At 39.8% G+C, this 23,633-nt stretch overlaps 1 protein-coding gene across 2 annotated transcripts in view; it reads right to left on the bottom strand.

The window, feature by feature from the left end:
* Positions 1 to 329: 329 nt before the first annotated feature.
* The window catches only part of msrab (methionine sulfoxide reductase Ab), a 51,151-nt gene continuing 27,847 nt past the window's right edge, over positions 330 to 23,633 (bottom strand). Inside the window, exons 5-7 of one of the 2 annotated variants that reach the window (XM_053509759.1) lie at positions 10,405 to 10,511; positions 1,554 to 1,757; positions 330 to 1,378 (exon numbers count right to left, since the gene is read on the bottom strand). In XM_053509759.1, coding sequence (XP_053365734.1) covers positions 1,584 to 1,757; positions 10,405 to 10,511 — 281 coding nt within the window. In that variant the 3' untranslated portion in view covers positions 330 to 1,378; positions 1,554 to 1,583. Of the gene's footprint in view, positions 1,758 to 10,404; positions 10,512 to 23,633 lie in introns of both variants that reach the window. The other variant, XM_053509758.1, reaches the window with a different exon arrangement.

Here is a 23,633-nt window from a genome sequence, read left to right as displayed (position 1 = left end):
TGTCACTGTATCGGTCAATAATTAAATATGGACATTAAATACTTAGAAAGTGACGTACATGCTAAGGATACGTGCAACTAACAAAATGGCCAATAAGTGAAGATACGAGGAGGGTAGCTCTGTGTAGATTGTTCAGCTTAGATAATAATACAGTTTAACATTTGCAATCAAAACCTCAGTAATAGGAGACATAAAAGAAAAAAGTCCAAAGAATGGACCAGTGCAAAGCCTGTGATAATGGCCTAAGAGTTAACATCTGCTGCCATCTAGTGGACAACATAAGCTACGTCACTTACTCACTCACAAAGAAAAATCCCAACAAAAGAGAATTTCACATTAATTAATTGTGATCATTTATTGAGCACGTTTAAAATCAATCATAAATAAAATATCACATCCTGACAGATTATAGTCTGATGTATCAGAGGTCTTTTGTACCATTTTAAAGCTGCCCATACTCATTTTTTCAAGTTACTGATTGGTTGATTCATACATGTTAAAGCAAAAAAAAAGAGAAATAGCAAAGCGAACTTTATTGTCAAAAACTTATTTAAAGAAAAATGAAAAAAAAAAAAATAGAAGTGAAGAGAGAACATTTGTAGGCAAATTTGATGCTGTTCAATCAAATCTCACGACATTTTTCTACTTTAGTGAATCACATTGCTTCTGAAATCTTCATCAACCTAGCATAATTAATTAAATTAAATGAAATTAATGAGATTAACTTAAACTATCCAGTTCACCATAGCTCCATGGTATCTTCATGTTCTAACAAGGTTACATTTTAGATCTATGTTCAGTGTTAAATAAATAGTTCAGCTTGTTAAATAACTAAATCTCTGCATAGATAAGTAGATGGTTTATTGATCCCAAAGGAAATTCTAGGAAATTCCTGAAGAGAGCATAACGGTAGTAGTGTTGAATGCACTTTACAGACTTATACAGTATATGGTTGAAATTCAAAACCTGCTTCAGACTCCTCTATTATGGATGAATTTAACAGTAAATACTATTAAAATATAATATAATAAAATAATAAATATTGATAGAACCAAATTCCAGAAAACCAGATGGAAAAGGTTTAACCGAGATCTAAAAGTGTGAATTCCTAAAAGTCACGACTGAATGAATTTTTATCATTGTTATTACTTTTTTACGATGATGTCAGCATGAATAACGTTCAGCTGACTGAACGGACGAGTGACTTGTAAATCAGGTGATGAGACTCAGATTGTGATGCACAATTCTGATAATCAAAGTAAGAAATGATTGCACACTGGAAACATGTAACTCCTTCAAAGTTAGGTACATAGAAATGTTGTCCAGTTATGGAATTAGGTTATGAATAATGTGGTAGACGTGGCAGCTTTAAATGGATCTGGAGTGAAACATGAAAGAGAGAGGGAGAGACAGATCATTCAGAAAAAAACACCAGAATATTCCTAAACATTGTATTTCCTAATTTAAAACACACGTGTAAATATATCGCATGTAAAAATATAATCATTCATTTATTTCCTGTATTGTTAATCACTCGCCCCTGCTTTAAACACCTGTGTTAGAGAAGTGGACATGCTCCCGAGTCACAGCTCGCCCTTGTTGGGGTTGAAAGGGCAGGTGACCCCTGTGCCCTTTAACCCGCAGTAACCATTAGGCACCTTGTGCAGGTACTGCTGGTGGTAATCCTCAGCGTAGTAGAAGACAGTGTTCTCTCTGATTTCTGTAGTGATCTCACCCCGACCATTCTGTCTTAGAGCCTGAAAGAGAGAGAAAGAGAGAGGGAGAGAGATGAAAAGAGAGAGAGAGATAGGGAGAGGGAGAAGGAGAGAGGGAGGAAAAGAGAGAGAGGGAGAGAGAGAGATAGAGAGAGAGGGAGAAAAAGAGAGAGGGAAAAAGAGGTAGAGGAAGAGAGAGAGAGGGAGGGAGAGAGGGAGAGGAAGAAAGAGAGGGAAGGAGAGAGGGAGAGGAAGAAAGAGAGGGAAGGAGAGAGGGAGGGAGGGAGAGAGAGGGAGGGAGGAAAAGAGAGAGAGAGAGAGAGATGGGGAGAGAGTGAAGAAAAAAGCAAGACAAAAAGTGAATAAAGAAGCAGTTTACAGTACGACGACAACTTACATTTTTTATTTGAATTTTTTAGTAGTAATATACTGTAGAGTAGATAAAGTCACAAAGTCTGAAATATAGACTAGTTCCTCTTTTAAACTTTGTACTCAATAGAAAAAAGATTTTGCAATTTAGGAACGTAAATACATTCTAGCTCATCAAAAAAACCAACAAACAAAAAAAAAAAACCAACAACCTTTAACTTCAGTACCTAATGGTTAATTCTCTATTCTTAATTCTGACATAATTCTCAAAACAGGACATGTGAAGTATAAATATTGGCAGAAATGTCTGCAAATGTAATTTAATGTAATTAGAATAAATGTTGTTTGGTGTCAGCCGGCAATTTTCCTATCAGCACATCATCAGCACCTACTTTCAGATGAATAATTATTCAATATTAACGTTTCAAGCAAACCGACTACCTGTAATTACACACTCCAGGCTTATATGTGCATGGATCAGTTTGGCATGGCATGCCACTTTTATCTGTACTTTGAATCTAGTCACTAAAATAGAACGTGCGCAACAAATTCCACGTGTAATTGGTACATTATGAAATATTCCTGGTGCACTGCGGCACCAAATTGCTGCTGTACAAACCTGGCGGCTTTCCCGTGACGTACTTTACGGTTCATAAAGCAAATTATTACTTTACTGATGCCTTGTAATTACCATGTTCTTTGTTATTTCAATGTATAACATACATGATGGAACTTACAAACTATATTTAAAAAAAAAAAGAAATGGCACACGACAATCAATGTCAAGGCGTGAAGAAATGACAGAGATAATAAAAGAGAGAGAGAGAGAGAGAAAGAAGCAAGTGATGCCCTATATAAAAGGGGCGTTCAAGCCAAATTGGGACTTGTAATGAAATTCTTTGTGAACGAAGTTGTAAAACCGATCGACAGTTTCATGAGACTTAAAGCACAGTACGGTGATGAGACTCTTTGCTGCACTGAAATATTTAAACGGTGCAAATGTTTTAACGATGTCCGTGAATGATGATCCCGTCCCAGGTGGCTCGGACTCCACATTCAGTGAGTGGAACGCCTGATACTTGAAAATTGCCGCATAACGTATCGCCAGCTTGGGGCGAATAAGCCTGTGTGAACTGTACACATAATCATTCACTATACAGGAGCTCGGCTCGCCACATCCGCTGTACAGTCCTGACCTCCTGAGCTCTGTTTGGGGCATTAATGGAGTTCCTGGGAGGCCGGTACTGATTCCGACGTGAATTAGACAGGTGTCCTGAGAAAACTTCCTACCCTGATGGTGTCCAAGCTCTAGTGAAACACTGGGATAAGTGCACTAGTGTAGCGGGAGATTATATAGAGACATAAAAAGAGTTTTTACTCTCATTACTGTGTTCTATTATTCTACACAATCAAAAGTCCTGGTTTGACTCGAACGGCCCTTGTACAATTTGGAGTGATACGTTTTCATTATGTTTCCTTCCCAAAATACTCCAGGAATAGAAACCAGACTTTATAAAACTTGCCTGGGTCTTATTCGCCCTTGCAATCAGAGACGAAAAAGAATCAGAATCTGTCATTAATTTTATCCACTCAAGCAAACAAGGCCTCGTCTGACAATCCCTGCAGCTACTACAGTACATCACATAATTACTTATGTTAAAAATGTTGTACTTTATGCATCGGGAGATAAATTACTACATCCTAACGATGTTACTGTGAGCTTCACTATTGTTCTTGTGCATGTCTACTTCTCCTGTGCCAGGGTTATATCATATAATTATTACACATTTATTCTGTGCATCAATTAAGACGGCTCATCTCATCTCATCTCATCTCGATGAAGCCAATTTTGAGGTCAAAAACAAAAGAAACAAACAAAAAAACCCATATACCAGAAAGATGAAGAGCAAGACAGGAAATAAACATAGAGACAAGAGCTCGATAAACAATAACAACAACGACAAAACAGACAGACATCAAGAGTAAGAATGTGACTTGGGGAGAGCCATCGCTCTTGACTGTTGAGCCGAACAAGTTTATACTCTCTGGGGTGCGTGCATGCGTGTGTGCGTCTATTTGCTCAAAGGTACAGAGTGCAATCTGAACTCTTAAAAAGCATAAAATGTGTAGAGCACTGGCTCCCTCAAGGGGTCACATCAAACGATGTCCACTGGGAGTGCTTAGTCTGCAGAGGGAGCAAAACCACGCCAGCTTCAAACACTCTGTGTAGCTTTGAAAACCAAACACACACACACACACACACACAAAAAGAGAGCAGCTTTTAAGACGAGCAGTGCAGAAGAGAAGCACTTCTACAGTGGAAGGACTGACGGACAATTTAAAGAGAAAAAACAAAACCAAAAAAAAGTCAGAACCCTGTAATTCCACAAAGTTCCACTAGGTGTCAGTGTGGATACCCATCGGTATTAGTATTAGACAACTGAAGTGTGCAGAAGGGTGTACAAGTCTGACCGCTTTAGGAATCTACATCTACAGAGCGAATTTCACAGAACAGTAAAGAGCGGATGTTATCCTGGACACGAGTACGACTCAGTAGTGAAATAAAAGCCCAAGATAAAAATATTGTGAGATTTCATTATGTACAGGACGAGACTGTAAACAATCAAACTGTCACCATTGCGACAAAATTTCACTATGCAGACTGTAAAAACTATTTTTTGTAACTCTCTGTGTGTCTAATATACGATCAGACAATACACTGCAGAATTTAGAGCCGACGCCCTTATACAGAGCGACTTACATCTCATTATACATGTAAGCAGTTGAGGGTTAAGGGCCTAACAGGGACAACTGGGTGGTCATGGGATTCGAACCTGGGACCTTCCAAACTATAGTCCAATTTCTTAACCACTGATCGTCCTGTACAGTACAGTACCAGTAAGGCTCATTAATTTCTCCCGCACCCTCACGCACACCCTCACACACACACACACACAAGATATTTTAGACATTTTATACAGTACATTCACTTACACACTGAAGATAATGTATATAATTGTAAATATTGGTATCTGGTGCACTGCAGTGTTTTTTTTTTTTTTGTATAATACACATGAGCTACTTCCATGATTTGTCTGTAGAACCGCGGTCCGTTCGTATCTGCGGAAATTTGTAACTCGAATGTTTGTAAGTCGGGGACTACCTGCAGTTTAATTTTAGACTACTACGATTAGACTAAACTATTGTAATGAATGGTTCGTACTTCAAACGGAACCCTGGAGCTCAAGATTTGGATAATTCAGTGATTCTCTACAGTCGGATTAGACTAGAGAATGACTCACTTTAGCGGCGACTCGTGCGCTATATGAGAGACGACTAGAGTAAACGAATCAGTGTAGGACGACTGCACTGAATTATTTGGTTAGTGGTAATTTTCTTTATATCAATATTGGACACACACGCACAGATGCTGGAACTGATCATGGCTGTCCCTTTTTTCGAGCCAAAACACCCCCACCACATACACACACACACACACACACCAGATTGTTTCGAGCATCATTCTTATCAGCACACAAACACGCGCACATATGCGTGCACACACGCCCTTACACACACACACACACACACACACACACACACACACACACACACACACACACACACAAACTCAGGTGTACATCCAAGCACCTACACACAGAAGCACATAAGCACACACTTGCATGCACACACACAGATGGTTTAATTTTTTATTTATTAAAGAACTAAAAAAAAAGCGTGTGTCTTCCGCTGTGCTCTTTCCCCCACCCTATTAACATAAAGCACTTATTAAATGTGCTTCAACACACAAATCATTTCCACATGCATTAAACCCATTACACCCGGCCAGAAAACAAAGAGCCGTCAAGTTCAGGTGCTACACACTCAGAAACTGGTAGAGTCCAACCTAGAAAGTGCGGGAAAAAAAAAAGAAAGAAGAAGAAATTAATTGGAGGTCAAACCTCCATCTCCAATGAATCGCCCCCCTCGCCGAGTGGAGCTTTACTGCGGAAAACTGATCTCAACATCTCTCTAGGCTGCGCTCTCTCTCTCTTTATCCCTGTCCCGCGTTTATGAATAAAAACCCTTTGATGTTTAGCAAATTTCTACATTTCATTAGTGCTCTTCTCTGTGGCCTTTAAATAAGCTTTTCTGCCCTTTTACTCTCCTTCGCTTCCTCACTCTCCTTTTTAAATGATAAAGTTTGGGGAGATAAAGAAGACCTCGTTACAGGTTAATAATTTATTTATCTAAAACTAAATGTGCGTGTGTGTGCGCGTGTGTGTGTGTTTATGCATATTAGCAAGCTCAAGGCTGTCTACGCAATCTCAGCTCTAAGGATCAAACCATCCCCTCAGCAGGAATATTTTTCCTCTACCAGTCTGCCCGCGAGTGTCACTTCTACCTATTCACCACAAGTGTCCCTCAAAGCCACAACGATGCACTTGTGGTTCTGACCAGAAAAAAAAGAGGAAAAAACAGGATGGGTGATTATTCATGAGAGGAAACAAGAGAAACCGGATGGATGGATGTGTGCAGAAGACGGATTCTCGCCGCTCAGCTGATGGGAACGTTGTAAAAAATATAAAACTGGTGCCACGGTTCGGACATTTCAGAAATGTCCTGTCTCACACTTGCGTCTCACACTGTTTGCATCGGTGATGGACGGGTTGATGGATGAGGTTAGACAAGAGTCCCCGCGGACTATCCTGAGGATCAGGAGTGATCCGTGAAAGGATGGTATCGGCAAAGAACGAAGGGGACAGTTAGTACAGTTAGGGGACAGGTAGTGAGACAAAGGGGACAGTTAGGGGACAGGTAGTGAGACCAGCGACGGTTTGGAGAGACGTCGCCGCTGACAAAAAGACAGGAAGTAGAGCTGGAGGTGGAAGAGCTGAAGATGCTGTGGTTTGGTTTGGATGAGACAAGAACGGACAGGACTAGGAATGAGATATTATATTAGAGGGACGGTGCAGGTAGGGGACAAATTTAGATAGGCCTCATTAAGATAGTTTGGACATGTGCAGAGGAGGGATGAGGAGTATATCAGGAGGAGAATGTTAGAGATGGAGCTGCCAGGCAGGAGGAGAAGAGGAAGGACCAAGAAGAGGTTCATGGATACGGTGAGGAAGGAGGACATGCAGGAGGTTGGGGTGACAAGGGGAGGATGTGGTAGACAGAGTTAGAATGGGACAAACGGTCCGCTGTGGCGAGCCCTAAAGGGAGCAGCCGAAAAAAAGGAAAAGAAGGGGAAGTCCTGTCTCAGATCAGAAAATATAATTTTTATAATGGTCTTAGATCAGAAACTGACATTATATTTATTGCATAGAAGTGTAAATTGATGTCAGCAAGCACATTTTGGAGTCTTGTTATTATTATTATTATTATAATCATCATCATCATCATCATCATCACAAGGGGTGTTTAAGTCAACCCGGGAATTTCTGGTGAATGAAGCCGTAAAGTACGATAATGAGAATCTTAGGAGTAAAACATTTAAACGTTGCAATCGTTTTAAAGAAGCCCGAAACCTCAGTTAATGATGCTACAGATTATCGTTTCTATAGTAACGAATCACGCAAACGGACGTGTCGCATAAGTCTATTAATAGAACATGTTTATTTAAAGTTTAAGGGAGGAGTCTCCAGTGTCAGTGCTACAGTATGTTGAGGAATTTTCAGCTTTGTGTTTGGGACCTTTAATTCCAGAGAGAGCATGAAAAGGACTGACACGTCCACATCAATGGATGTATAACATAAAAGATTTAACATTTATGCTTCCATAATGTATTGCATCATATGTAGTTATTAGGGATGGAAATCACGAGGGACTACATGATATGATATTATCATGACATCTGGTGCTGAATCAATTTATATTACATATATTTAATTCTGTTAGCATCATGTTTTTATAAACATCCTGATTTAATATAACAATATTAATATTGTTTTAAGATTTTGGTAGAATTCTAGAATAGTAAAAAAAAAAATTTTCTACTGTGTGAATTGTTTAGAGTGCACCACCTGTAGGATTATAGAGGAACTGCAACATTTTGCCACCTTAAATGCACTCAGTTACTCATCGTCTATACCGCTTTATACTGTTCAGGGTTGCGAGGGGCCTGAAGTCTATCAGTCCCAGGCACGAGACGAGTAATTCGGAACGCCAATTGGCCCAATCTGCACGTTTTTGTACTGTGGGAGGAAACCGGAGGACCCAGAGGAAACCCACCAAGCACGGGGGAGAACATGCAAACTCTATGCATACAGAGACGGGAATCAAACCCGGACGCTGGAGGTGCAAGGTGACCATGATAGAAACTAAGCCACCGCCGTGCCGCCACCTCAAATGAAAACATATAAACTAAAAATGATAAAAAAAAAAAAAAAACGATTTTGGAGTCAGCATGGAGATGAATTACAACATGTAACTGAAAACGTGAGACAGAATATCAACCAAAAAGTGGCAAGGACACCAATTAACTGACATCACAATCAACTGAGTCACATGATTTGTAGTTGTCTGCGTGCATGTGTGTGTTTGTGACCGTTGATATCAGCCAGTAAGACTCGGTCTCTGATCTGATTGAGTCTGTGAAACTGCAGCTGCCTCCCTGCCTCGGGCACGACCTCTGACCTCTGCTCCACCCAAGGCCAAGGCCACGAAGCACGGGCGTTGCTGTGGCAACACTACCCCCCCCCATCATCTGAATTAATACATTTAGCCTCACCTTGTGTGACCTCAGAAGCGGCAGGTCACGGCGGCAATCAGGGAAAAAACCCTCCTGTCCCCACGAAAAGGACGGGCGATCGTCGGCGTGTGGCGGTTAGCGGTTAAAGGTCACGTGACGGATTGGTAATTCGGACTGGAATTTTCTCTTTGTCCCGAGATGCTTACTTTGACTTTGACTAATCAGAGAGAGAGAGAGAGGGCACTGGTGTGATCTAACTGACACAGAGCTCACAACATCGCAGACGTCTCGTTTATGATTTAACAGTAAACACACAAAGATCGGTTATCAACCAAAAATAAAAAATCTTAAACCAGCCTGAATCCAGGATCCCTTTGGAATCCCATCACACCCCCCAATTTTTTTTTTTTCCTGCGAAAACATCCGATTTCACTTGTAGATGTTGTTTTAAACAAAGTGCATTAGTATTTCCATTTCATGTCATCTTTTATAATGAGGGATGAAGCAGAGCATCAATTTACAACCAATATTCTGCAAGGTAGAAGTTCAGGGAGTGACAATCCTCCACATAGGACTTAACAGTTTCAGTAACGTAACAAAATGCATTTCTTTTTGTCTTATAGACGAAAACAGAGATACTGCTGAGGGCATAAGTGGGAAAACTTCAATTCAATTCAGTTATACTTGTGTATACTGTAATATATATCACATTATATTATATATATATCGCACTATCAACAATGTACACAGTCCAATTTTACAGGAATAAAAACATTAAATACAAATTAAAATATGTAAGAAATATGTAGCTTCAGAACTGTACAGCTTTATAGCAATATGTAATTTAAATGAACAGAAACTAACGTGCTTTATGTTGTAATTATGGTATACGCTACCAGTCAAAAGTTAAGTCACCTCTTTCCAATTCCACGGTCTTTCCTCTTTCCAGATTTTTTTTTTCTTACTACACTGTAAAACAACACTAAAGGCGTTTATCCAAAATACACAATAATCTCCTTTGAACAGTTGATATTGAGATGTTTATCTGCTCCTTCTGCTCTGTAAAGGCTCTAATCTGAGGTTCTGGTTGTTAATTGGTGATTTCTGAGGCTGGCGACTCTAAATGAACGTCTCCTCTACAGCAGAGCTCAATTCTGGTCTTGCTTTTCTTCATGAGGGACAGTTTCATCACGGAGCTCGATGGGTTTTGGAAAATGCACTTGACACAATACTGTTCTTGTAAGAACTGTTCCAGAAAGGCTGACCTTCACGTCTTAAAATAACAACCGACTGTTGCTGTTGTTGCTTAATTACCCAACACCATGTGTGTTATAAATCTCCAATATTGTTCTAGAACGTAAAAATAAATCACAAAACAAAAGATATTGAATTAGAAGGTTTGTCCAAACCTTTGACAGGTTCTGTATGATCAATAAAACTTTAGGACGTCCTGTTATAGAAACATCAGCTTCAGGATATATATATATATATATATAAAAGAAAAACCAGTTAAAATAACTGCCTTTCTTTTCAATACATTAATATGTGCGGTGCAAAACTGTGACAGTTCTAACACTAAAGAGTCCCTGGATATGCGTGTGTGTGTGTGTGTGTGTGTGTGTCTACCTGCTGGTAGGCCTCTTTACTCTTCATAGCTTTTTCCTGCTGTTCTGGACTGTATGTGAAGATAGCAGAGCGATACTGTGTGCCTTTATCATTTCCCTGAGCCATACCTGTAACCACACACACACACACAAACACACACACACAATTCTCAGATGTGCAGAACAGAGTCTCATCCCTTAAACCCCCATACTGACCTTCAGTATTGAAAAAAAAAAAAAAAAAAAAAAAACAATAATAGGATTTTATAGTGACTTCACTTTTACTCTATATTCATCTACCCTGTCCTCTCTCTCTCTTTCCCTCCCCTTCCTCTTTTGGTGTTGGATGACGGCCATGCTGCCTCCAGCCCCTTCTGGATCTCTGCTCATCAGACGGCAGGACGCTGCGCTCTGATTGGCTGTTTTTGTGTTTGACCCTGAGGGATTGTGCCTGACCTTCAGATCTGACCCTGCGTTCGTTGAGCTGAACACGGCGACTGAATTGCACCATGCTAACCAGCTTATAAAACACACGCAGACATGCACACACACACACACACACACACACACACACACACACACGAATAACATTTATTTATTTTTATATAACGCTTTTAAGAAGAGACATTGTCACAAAGCATCTTAACAGACAGGATGTAGACGCGCCAGCGGCAAGAAAAAAATAAAATCCCAGACATGGAAATATATGAATAAAAGGTCGAAAATGTGAAAAGTGGAGAGTGAAAAAGAAAAGCTTGCTCATGTTTCAACTTCACAATACCCGGCAAATTACAGACACGTGCTCGATGTTCTCAGTGACAACAAAGGTGAGGCTCGTCTTCCGTCCTTCCTGCGTTCGTTTAAGAACCAGGAGAAGAAGGAGGAAATAAAAAAAGAAAGATCACAACAAAAAGGGAACGCATCCTCTGAGATCATTGTGGTGTATGAACTAGAAGCAGGTTAAAAATAAACAAATAAATAAGACAAAAATTTTTTCTATATGATTTCCTAATATTCTTGTCAGACCTCAGTCCAAAACACAGAACCATATCAAACACAAGTAATGTATAGACCTATCTAAAACTACATAGAATTAATAGTGAATATCACTGATTATGTGAATTTTAAACTTTTGAATAATAGTGAACAGGTTTCCTGACAGCTGACAGAATAATGAGTGCAAAACTATATCGTGATCCGAGATGAAGCCACACTGAGCAATATTTTACATTCGGGTAATATTCAGATTTCGTATTGTAGGATGTGTATATGTGTGTGTGTGTTTGTGTGTGTGTTTGTGTGTGTGTGTGTGTGTTCTAGTCTAGAACATGGCTGCTTCAATGTAGAATGCAAAGTACAACTCTCAGTGCACACACCCACTGGGCCCGTTTGAAGAAATTCTAGAACTGGAATTTGTAAATGCAAAAACATGAACAGTTCTGAGAACAGCTCTCGCTCTAGAATCAGGATTTACTTATTTAATTAAACCAGCTCGGTTCACCTGGAACTGTTCTCAGAACTGTCCCTGTTTCTATATCCATGTATTCCAGTTCTAAAATTTCTCCAATCGAATAGACTCTATGAGGGTTTCTGTGTGTGTGTGTGTGTGTGTGTGTGTGTGTGTGTGTGTGTATGATAGAGAGAGGGGGGGAGAGAGAGAGATTCTAGAACATGGCTGCTTCAATGTACAATTCTTAGCACACACACTCATACACATTCACACTCACTCACTCACACACTTACTCACTCACACACTCACCTCACTCACTCACACACACTCACACACTCACACACACACTCTCCCCACTCACACACTCACCCCACTCACCCCACTCACACACTCACCCCACTCACACACACACACACACTCACACACATTCTCACACACTCACACACATTCTCACACACACACACACACACACACATTCTCACACACTCACACACATTCACACACACTCACACACATTCACACACATTCACACACACTCACACACACACTCACTCATACACTCACACTCACTCACACACACACACACACACACACTCACACACACTCATACACACACTCATACACACACTCATACACACACTCATACACACACTCATACACACACTCATACACACACTCATACACACACTCACACACACACTCACACACACACACACACACACACACACACTCACACATACACTCACACATACACACACACACAGGGCCTATATGCTTTAAGAAATTCAGGAAATGGAATTCGTTAATACAAAAACATGAACAGTTCTGAGAACAGTTCTAGAATCGGGAAGTATTGAATCAAATCAGTTCTGTAATTCTAAAACTGTTCCCAGAACTGTTCCTGTTTGTTTATCTATGATTTATGAATTCCAGTTCTAGAATTTCTTTAATTGAAAAGGCTTCTGTGTGTGTGTGTGTGTGTGTGTGTGTGTGTGTGTGTGTGTGTGTTTGAGAGAGAGAAAGAGAGAGAGAGATTCTAGAACATGGCTGCTTCAAAGCACAATTCTTGTGGACATGAACAGTTCTGGGAACAGTTCCCGAATCAGAAGTTATTAAATCAAACCAGCTCTGTGATTCTAGCACCGTTCTCAGAACTGTTCACATATGCACCTCCATAAAGTCATGGTGTAGAATTTCGTCAATCAAATAGGCAGTGAGTGAGTGTGTGTGTGAGTGTGTTATATAAATAAATAAATAAATATTTTAAAAAAAAACCTACATTTCTTCACTCATCTCAAGTGTACTGTATTGTGGCACGATTTAGTCCTTATTGCCTGCTTATCATTCCACAATTAACATAAACCACATACTGTATCTCAAAAGACAGAGTAACTGGATTTGATTCAGTCTTTGCCAGATTTTAAAAGTAAAATAAGTATTATCCATAATGATAAAATAATGCATAATATGAAACAGTAGTGTAAGGGATGGAAGCACAGCTTTAGAGTTTAACTAAAGTTCTGTTGCAACATTCCCACTGAGCAGATGTGAGATTTGAGAGATGCTTACGAATTTGAAAGTAAAAAAAAAAAAAAAACATCTGTGTGCTTTACAGTTTTTCAATTAAAGTACACTATGTTCACTCTGATGATGTTTTCCCTTTGACACAAATTTAACTAGAATATATATAAGAAATATAAAAAAAATCGCAAAAACAATATGTAATTTTTTTCCATATGAGGAAAATCTGGCCTGGTCAGCTATATTTCTACTCTACACCCAAAGTTCATCCTCGAGCATCAGCTTCTGGTTTGGTTTCTTCTTGTGCCTCCCCCTAGTGGTGGTCCACAATTGAAATCAGAAAGGTTGTTTAAAAAAAAAAAATCGAATCAAATGAAAAACACTGCGCAATTCAATGCAAATGTATTTTTTTTTGCACATCAGTGCCACAAGCATGTATCTACAAAGAAATCCTCTGACTGATGATTGACATGACGTGACACGACCGCACTCTCTTTCACCACCGAGCTCTCTTCATGTTCATGCAGGGCTTTTTTCAGCCTCCATAACAGATTTCGGTTATTATATATGAGAGCCGCCCTGTACGGGCTAAATAATTCACACGACTCATTTCTCAACACACACACATACGAGAGTGCACACGAACACTCGGGTTAATAAATGATAACTTGTTAATAATCATTCACTTAAAAACTTATAACACACATGCACACACACAATTATTAGAATTCTGAAAAAACGGACCCATAACAACAAATAAAATTCGAGCAAATCTATATCAAAATCAAAGCCTGATTACACAAACACACAACAGTCTGATTCGCTGTTATGAAGCGATGGGGTTGTTTTTGATGCTCTGTGTATGAAACGGGCGTGAAGACGATTTAATTCCCACCTGAGTGGCAGTAATTAGAGGGCCAGAGGCGAACAGATACGTGCACTCTGGAGAAGCGTCCAAATATTAAAAATCTGCTAGCAAGATTGTATAAATAATTACGTTGTGCCGAATGACTATCCGTGTCTCAGTCTGTGCCATTTAGTTTCCCCGTTTCCCTCTGTGATATCCATCCATATCCTTCCACCCATCCATCTATCTATCTGTTTGTCAGTGTGTGTGTGCGTGTGTGTTGTTCATGCCAGTGTGATCTGATCCTTTTTTAAATCTTATGTGCATTTTAATATACTGCTGATCTGCTTATATATTTGTACTGTTCATTGCATGTGTGTTTTTAAATTCATACTCGTGTGTGTGTGTGTGTCCCGCAGGTGCAGTGATGCAGTGTGGCTGCACGCAAGAGCATGAAGCTAAGAGGGAGCTGTGCAGAGTGGAAGCTATTTTTATTCCTCTTACATAACACACACACACACACACGCGCACACACACGCGGCCTCACACGCACGCACACACACGGCCGCGCACACACTCCATCACACGGACAAAAGTGCTGATGGCACTGCATATACATCACTCGCTCTACCAAAAGATGGAGGGCCAAGAGAGAGAGAGAGAGAGACAGAGGAAGTGTGTGTGTGTGTGTGTATCTTTCTTTAGACTAAAGCCCTGTCACTGGTTTTATTTAACAGTGTCACATGGTAACACACTGTGATTAGACTCCTATAACACACGCTGCTGTATTTATATCTGCGTCTTCCTTTTCTGTCTCTCTCACCTCAAACTGGTGTTGAGAATCATTTCAATACTGAATAACAATTAATCACACGACCTATAAGTCCGACTGATTAATAATTCTAATAATTAACATTTAAAGATATATAAATTTGTCTTACTCTTATGAGTAATGAAAGCAGAATTTCCATTTCAAATAGTAAAGTAAAATCTCTAGCATTCGAAAAAGCAAAGCAGCATTCATGTGTTAATGTATTGTTATAACTCTCTAGTTTGATTACAATTATAATAATTTAAAAAAAAAACTAGATATTTTTTATACTGTTTGATTTTGGTACAGGGCCTCATATAGCTAAAATATTATATATAATCCCCTATAAAACTTTTATTTATTAATAATAATAATAGAAAAAAATATATTTACATTTAGGCATTTGGCAGACGCTCTTATCCAGAGCAACTTAGGTTTTTTTTTTATTTTTTTATCTCATTATACATCTAGGCAGTTGAGGGTTAAGGGCCTTGCTCAAGGGCCCAACAGTGGTAACTTGGTGGTTGTGGGGTTTGAACCTGGGATCTTCCGAACCGTAGTCCAATGCCTTATCCACTGAGCTACCCTGGCCACTGAGCTGTGTGTGTGTGTGTGTGTGTGTGTGTGTGTGTGTGTGTGTGTGTGTGTGTGTGTGTGTGTGTGTGTGTGTGTGTGTGTGTGTGTGTGTGTGTGTGTGTGTGTGTGTGTGTGTGTGTGTGTGTGTGTGTGTGTGTGTGTGTGTGTGTGTGTGTGTGTGTACACAATATGTTCTATAATGTGATATTGGTGAAATGTCATGATTTATAAACTAACTTTCATGACCTTTTACTGCTTTGAAATTTAAATTCAATTATAGCTAAAAAAAATAAAATTTGTCACTATAATTTAGTTGGGGTTAGGTGTTTTTTTTTTGTTAATTCTGTGGTTAGCATCAAATGCTACGCTCATGGCAGGTCAAGGTAAGTAATAATAAAATAAACAGTACTTATATAAATAAATAGAAATAAATACATATATACAGGACAGACAGACAGACAGATAAAGAAAATCTATTTAAACGTGTAAAATATTCCAGATGTGCAAGGCATGCATGTACATGGATCGTTTTTAAAATAATAATTTGGGATATAAAAGAATGTAAAATATATAGAATAATAAATAATAATAATAATAATAATAAATTATATTATATAAAAATATTTCTAGTGTTTGTAAGCAACAATAAAACAAAAATTATAGAACTGTAATAACATATAATAGATACATAATTTGAATATAATGTTAATATTAATGGAATAAATATTAATTACAGATGGCACCATATATTTATTTTCCATAATATTTTTATGCTAATGGTTTATATAAATATGAATATATATAAACTTTAAAATTAACTTAAAAATAAAGATATATTTCTTATTATTTATTATGTCTTATAAATTATAGAAAAAAGAAAAAAACAAAAGCACATTTTAAAAGTAATAATAGTGATAAAAACTTTCCACATCAAACACTTACACTACAAATATAATAAAGTATTAACTCTAAACACAAGATAATATTTTCCTTATTAAAAAACAAAAAAGCATTTAAAGTACAGACAATCCAGTTCGGTTACCTAGAGGACTGTTTGTCACAGATATCAAACCAAATCTAATGATTATTTTCTAGCGTATAAAACAATCCATATTAACCCAAGATATATAAAGACATTAATTATTATTCTACCAATCTCTCTCTCTCTCTCTCTCTTAACAGTGTGAGAACAGACCATAACTGTATCGTACATTACAGTCGCTGTACCACAGTTAAATGTTACAACGCCACCCTTCCTTCCTCCTCCACCCTCATCCCCTCTGACTTCCTCCATCTTAGGCTGAAACGCTCACTCTAATTCTCCATCACTTCCTTCTTCTCTCTTTGTCTCCCTCCTTGATTGAATGCATTACTTTGCCACTTAAACACACACACACACACACACACTCTCTTCATATCCAATCTCCATAAATTAGCTCTGACTGCCTCTCTGAGCTCGAGTGATTGACGCGCCGTAATGACTCCGCCTTTTTCAGGCCCGCTGTAGGGGGAGGTACAAAGGTCGAGGGTCACCCCTCATGAGGCACGTGCCGACTGCAAGCTGCACCCCGCCAAATTGAAGGTGGGGGGTTCTTATTTTAGAAACGAGGCGTCCCTTTTTTGTTGTTGTTGTTGTTGTCGCACTCGACGGGGGGTTGTGCTGGTAGACAATATGCTGCTACTGAACTGAAATGAAAACCAACATCCCGAGAAAAGCGAGCCGGATTTAGGCTTACAACTCATTTCGAAGTCGGCGAAGCTGTTCCACAAAGAGCTTGACGCATTTTATCCTTAAAAAACAAAAACGAGGGGAAAAAACAAAACATTAAGCCACACACTGCACTGTACCTGCAAAATCCACGCCTGATATGACCTTAGGATGATCTCACCATGTGCTTAGACTGCAAATTACATACGATATATATTATTAACACACTCTTATACACTTAATGTGAAACTCGTGTTTACACATTGTTTTGACATAAAATAAACTAACTCCAGCCCATAAATCAGGATTTTAAAATATAACCGTTAATGATTATGAACACTAATATTGAGGAAACCTGTAACATGCAAATGAGCTAAAAATCCCACGTTTTAATTAATTTTGTGTGTCTTTTGATAAGTCCTGCACTGTTGTGATTAAAAGCTGGACTAATTAATCATTCTACAACATGTTTTTTTTTTTTTAAATATATTTTGCAATAGCGATGTTAAGTCATTATTGGACATTTCGCATAGACATGTACCTGTACATATAAAGAAAAAAAAAACATCATAGACTAACACAATCAGAATTTTCAGGTTTTAAAATCAATTATAACTTAATTTTTTTAAATAATTATTTAAGACTGGATATTTTTTCATCTCTTTGGGATTTTTACGTCAATCTGAATCAGTCATGCTGACGAATATCTGGGTATAATCAGATATTCAGATCAATAATCAATCAATCAATCAATCAATCATATATCGATATATAATAAGAAAGAATCGTAGAGAGGAAAGACAGCAGGTCAAAAGACGGAACAATAAAACGTGGTACTGTGGTTAGAGAAGTGATGCTTTTCTTGGTTTATAGGTAGGCTATTGAGCTCCTACAGACACATGATGGTCATGTGACCTACGGTAGTAATCATTGACTGTGCGTCCACGTGCCTTTCTCAGGGTTGCAATCATGAAGACATGAGTATCAACGTAGTTCTTGTTTTTCCGACCGCCCTGAAACACCTCACCGTGCATGTCCACCTGGAGAAAAATGATATTTAACCAACAAGCTTTTCCTTTACGCCCACCTCCATCATCGCCAAGACCAGATGCTGATCTGCTTCCTTTCTGAAATGTGGCACATCACATGACAGGAGTTGAGATTAATATTATGTTAAGCTAGAAAGAGAGTGCAGACATACGTTCCTTATTACTGCAACTGCGGGGGACGATTTAAAATTATCTTCAGAGATTAGACGTTTGGGGTCTCACTGCGCCATTTAATGCGACTGACTCCAGATCAGGCGTCACTGAGCTGTGATAAAGTTGCGCGGTTTGAGCGTGACTGATTCCAGGCCAGTTGTTATAACGTTTAACTATGGAAGCTCTAAGGGAGACGTTTTACTTTGGTTGAGCAGACAAATAAATAAATAAATAAATAAATAAATGAATAAATAAATGAATAAATGACACTGACTTCAGATCAGCAGTTATGAAGCTCTGATTTCAGGTCAGTAGTTGTAATGCTTTGAAATTAAACCTGCTTAAACCTGATTAAGCTGCTTTCAGATTGGCAGACGCTTGTGTGTGTGTGTGTGTGTGTGTTTAGCTGATTGGAACATACAAAGCTGACAACAGCTCAGCAGTTCGTGATTATTAGTATCACAATTCTGCTGAATGAAGCTGTCTCCAGATCAGCAGTTGGACTCGAGACAGATAAGCGCACCATTTTCCTCTCCACAACCCGAACCAATTCTCTCTCGCTCTCTCACACACACACACATGCACACATATACACATTTCTCTGTAAATACTGCATGACCTAAAAAGAAGAGACGTGAAGAAAGAAGAAAGCTAAGTATTAGGGGGAAAGGAGCAAAAAAAAAAAAAACAGAAGCAAGAAGGAGCCCATCACCGTGTTTTTTTTCTCCCCCCGATAGGGGCTGAAAGAACGGCGGAGGAGGAGGGGGAGGAAAGAGATGCACAGAGTGACTAAGTGATAAAAGGGGAGCGCGGGGATGAGCAGGCCGCCTCGGGGATCGGACGATCCTGGAACGACAGAACTGCTGTGGCAGTGACTGGGGAGGAAGAGGAGGGGGGTAGCAAGGAGAGTGGAGGAAAAAAGGGGAGGAGAGGGGATGAGACAAGAAGAGAGGAGAGAGATAAGATGTTCTTATCTTAGTCCGACCAAGTGCCAGACTTTTGGGGTCCGGTGGGAGCGGATGGGGGGGCTGGGAGTAGTTCCCTTCTAAGTAGATAAGTAATAATCTGCTGAAGCAGTCATGCGAATGTGTGTGTGTGTGTTGCTTGTGTGTGCAGTTTTGCACTTATCCATATTTTGCTACGAGCAACAAAAATGCCCGCCTGTTCCCCTCGTGTCTTTCAGTTTCCTGTACCATTTGTCATATACAGTATCCACGGTCCATGCATGTCCTTAACATATGGCAGATACGTGTGTGTGTGTGTGTGTGTGCGCCTGTGTCATGCATGGCCTAGAGCCACTGCCAGAGCAAGTGTTGCTGGGTATGAGATTGGGGTTACGGAGGAGACTGCGCTGGGAGCGTATGATTGGCTGGCAATGTTGCTATCCGAGCCGTGATTGGCTGCTCCGCGAGTCACGCCGCTGAGAGCAAAACCCTTTGAACTAGGAGACAGCGGCTGAATACTCAGGTCTCGTAAGGCGATGAGAAGAAACACTCGCTCGTACATACACATACTAACAGACGAGAGCACGCATGCATGCGCACGAACACGTGTACAGTACCTACACACGTACACTTCATCCGTGAGCCTTTTCCATTTCAAAGCAGGTTAAATGCAATGTAGTGACTAATGCATCATATGTAAGAGAAACACACATACACACGCGCACACTGTAGCGCGATGCCGTGAGTGTGTGCAGACGGATGAAGCCCGAGTTATGCATGCGTGGCGAAACAGCCTACAGAGATGTTTCCACATCCCTGCACTAAAAATCGCCCAATCGCAAAACGGTGCACATGAGGCTCCTGGTGAGTGCTAACAGAGCCGCTCGGATTCCTAGTGAAAAAGCTCCAACCTGGATCCGTATTAGGAGATATTTAACGACCCGAATGACCTTCAGGTCCAGGAAGTACATACCATCTAATGAGCCGCAATCTCAGAAACCTGACTAGACAGAATTTTCTGCAGGCTCTGATTTTTCAAACGGCACAGACGCACGTCTCCACGAGGAGAACTTCAAGCAACTTTGTGTAGGCTGGATGTTCCCTCTAGGATACGCCAGGATAATGAATAATTAATAAGTGTGGGTGGCTTTATCAAATCAAAGAGCAACCGACTACATTATAGTCCTGCGTCATGTTCATGATGAGTTTGGAACGGCCCAACACGATGTAATGTCCTCGCAGAACTTTTATTAAATCTTCACCGAGTTCCAGGCAGGGAAATAACTGCAGCTTCAAAATCTGTCCTCGATTGCTTACACCGGGCCCCGTGTGTCCGATTCGAAGGGTTCAAAGGCTGATCGTCTTCGCCTCTGCTGCCGCTTTGTTCCCTCGGCTCTGCTGCTGCCCATTTCTGTCACACCTTTTTTATGAAGTTAATCTCACCAATGGGATGCGAGAATCCTTTTCATAGAGCACCACACAGAGGTTCTGCATGCCGATGACATCCTGGTGCTATTGCAGACTAAACTGTGTTGAGAAATGCACTTTTTGTGCTCTTTTAGCGTCTAAACTGTCGATCAGACTGTGTATAATGAGTGTAAAAAAATCACCGGTCTGTATACTGTACATCAGTGACTGGAGTTTCGAAAAGATGAACGACTCTGGCTGTTGTAGCTGATCCTCCGTTTATCCAATTACATGCATTATGCAAATCATTTAGCTGAAGGCAAATAATCAAGAAAAAAGATTTCCGAGACTTTTTAAGACAGGACAAGACGGCTTGTTTACAAAAAGTCTACAAAGAAACTTTTAATTGCCTGCTTTAAGTTGGGAACAGATATGTTGCCTGTTTTTCCTTCCGCCACCTTATTTACAACCATGAAATAATCCTTAATTTACATTACGGCATTCGGCAGACGCCCTTATCCAGAGTGGCTTACATTTTTGTCTCATTATACATCCAAACAGTTGAGGGGTTAAGGGCCTTGCACATGGTGGTCATGGGGTTTGAACCTGAGACCTTCCAAACCGTAGTCCAATGCCTTAACCAGTGAGTGACCCCTGACCCTTAATCATCATGTTATTTCATAGAGCTGGACCTACACACCTTTCAGTTAAATATCGCTGAAGATGTATATACGAGTAATCCAGCTCCATGTCGAATTTACATAAGATTCAACAAGTTTATTAAACTGCTATTCATACTGGAGCAAGTGTGGGATATTTGATATTCACAAAGGCCTGTTTTAATGCACAATGAGATTAAAATACCGAGCAGTGCCGAGTAGTGAACTGAAACTGGAGATTATAGTCGAATACGATTACATATAATACTTGAAGTGGAAATACACAATGGACAGATCTCTAGAGACTAATAAGCTTGTAACAGTGAGCTGACACTGACATTTATGACTCTGGCAAGTGGTAGTGGCTTATTGGAAGGAGTTTCGACTCCACATGCATTGATGATTGCTTTTTGGGGATTGTTCAAGTCAAACCAGGACTTGTGAATGAAGGCAAAAAAAGCGATAGACAACGATCGATACAGAAGACTTTAAGCACGGTATGGTGATGAGTCTTTAAGCCGCAGAAAAACATTTGAATGGCGCAAACGTTTTAAATCAGGTCTGTGAATGACGATCCCAGCACACCGCAGTCGTTCCCATGCTCATTCAGGAAGTGGAACGCCTGATCCTTGAAAAGCGACGGATAACCAACCATTGTTGCCAACTTACGGAAGAGACACACATCTGTCTGTGAGAACTGTACACACAATCATTCACCAACACCACATGTACATAACCGGAACTCGGCTCAGAGTTGTTGCTACGTCCCCTGTACAGTCCTGACCTCACTATAAGACATTTCCACATGCGTGGGCCATTAAAGACGTTCCTGGGGGGCCGGTGTTGCAGAGCACTAGTGAAACACTGGGTTAAGTGCATTAGTGTAGCAAGGGATTACATAGAGAAATAACGGGAGTTTTTAACTCTTATCACTGTATTCGGTTATGCTGCGCAATCGAAAATCCTGGTTTGACTCGAACACCGCTCTTTGAAGTTGGGATTTAAGCAGTAGTGGCCAGTAACAAGTAAATGTATTCCGTTACTGTACTTTTCCCCCAAAGTATCTGTACTTAACTAAAGAATTTTCATTTTGGGGGGATTCTTCATGTACTCTTGTTATAAAAATAAGCACAGCCTGCACACCAAAATCAGGGTACAGCACATGCTGTAATTGTGATCACCTAACGGTTGAACAGGTTTTAGAACGTTGCTATGATTAGATCAGTGCAACAGCGTACGATGAAAGAAAACGAGAGAAGAAAGTCACTCGACACTCATGGTCTTATTTCTACATGGTTCTTTTTTTGGAACGGTTAAAGGAGGCATTTATTTCTAAATGCCTTTCCTGCCTGACTCATTGCCGTTCGATTCCTTTTAAAAAGATTTCTCCCATGAATCGGAGCAAACATTCCCCGTACAGTCCTGACCTCGCTCCAAGCCATTTCCACATGTTTGGGACATTAAAGGAGTTCCTGGGAGACCGGGGGTTTGAGACGTGAAGCAGGAGGTCAGATCGTGACTCCAACGTACTGAGAAAACGTTTAACCATGATGGTATCCAAGCACTAGTGAAACACTGGGATAAGTGCATTAGTGTAGCCGGGGGATATAAAGTGTTTTGTTATTCTGCACAATCAATCAAACATCCCGGTTTGACTTGAACACCCCTCTTAGAAGTTTTGTTTTGAGATCTAAATTCTAAAAGAATTCAAAAAAAAAAAAAAAAAAAAGTTGAATGTTTTATCTCTGCCAATTTAGAGCCACTCAGATCTCACTAATGGAAATCACCCACCTGCATGTTGACTGCTTATAACCGTCTAATACAACAACCCTGCATTTACAGACCTGAGTGCTCGGAGTGACATTAGAGCCTCCTAATCTTAAAGGGAGCAGAGTGACCAAGAAAAGTGTAATCACAAAAATAATAATATATCATTACAGGCATAATAAATCAGATTACTTTCACCAGTTAAAGGCGAGTACTTCTGTATCAAGTGGAAAAGAGTTTCACTCGAGTATTTTACCCACAGTAGGGTTTTCCATTTTCGCTCAAGTACAGGATATGTGTACTTCATCCACCACTTGATTATAATAAACCAGAACAAATCAATTACTGCACTTAAGTCT

The sequence above is a fragment of the Clarias gariepinus genome, chromosome 13 (assembly GCF_024256425.1).
Source record: "Clarias gariepinus isolate MV-2021 ecotype Netherlands chromosome 13, CGAR_prim_01v2, whole genome shotgun sequence".
In the NCBI taxonomy this organism is placed as follows: Eukaryota; Metazoa; Chordata; class Actinopteri; order Siluriformes; family Clariidae; genus Clarias; species Clarias gariepinus.
This window is presented reverse-complemented; position numbering and strand designations above follow the sequence as displayed.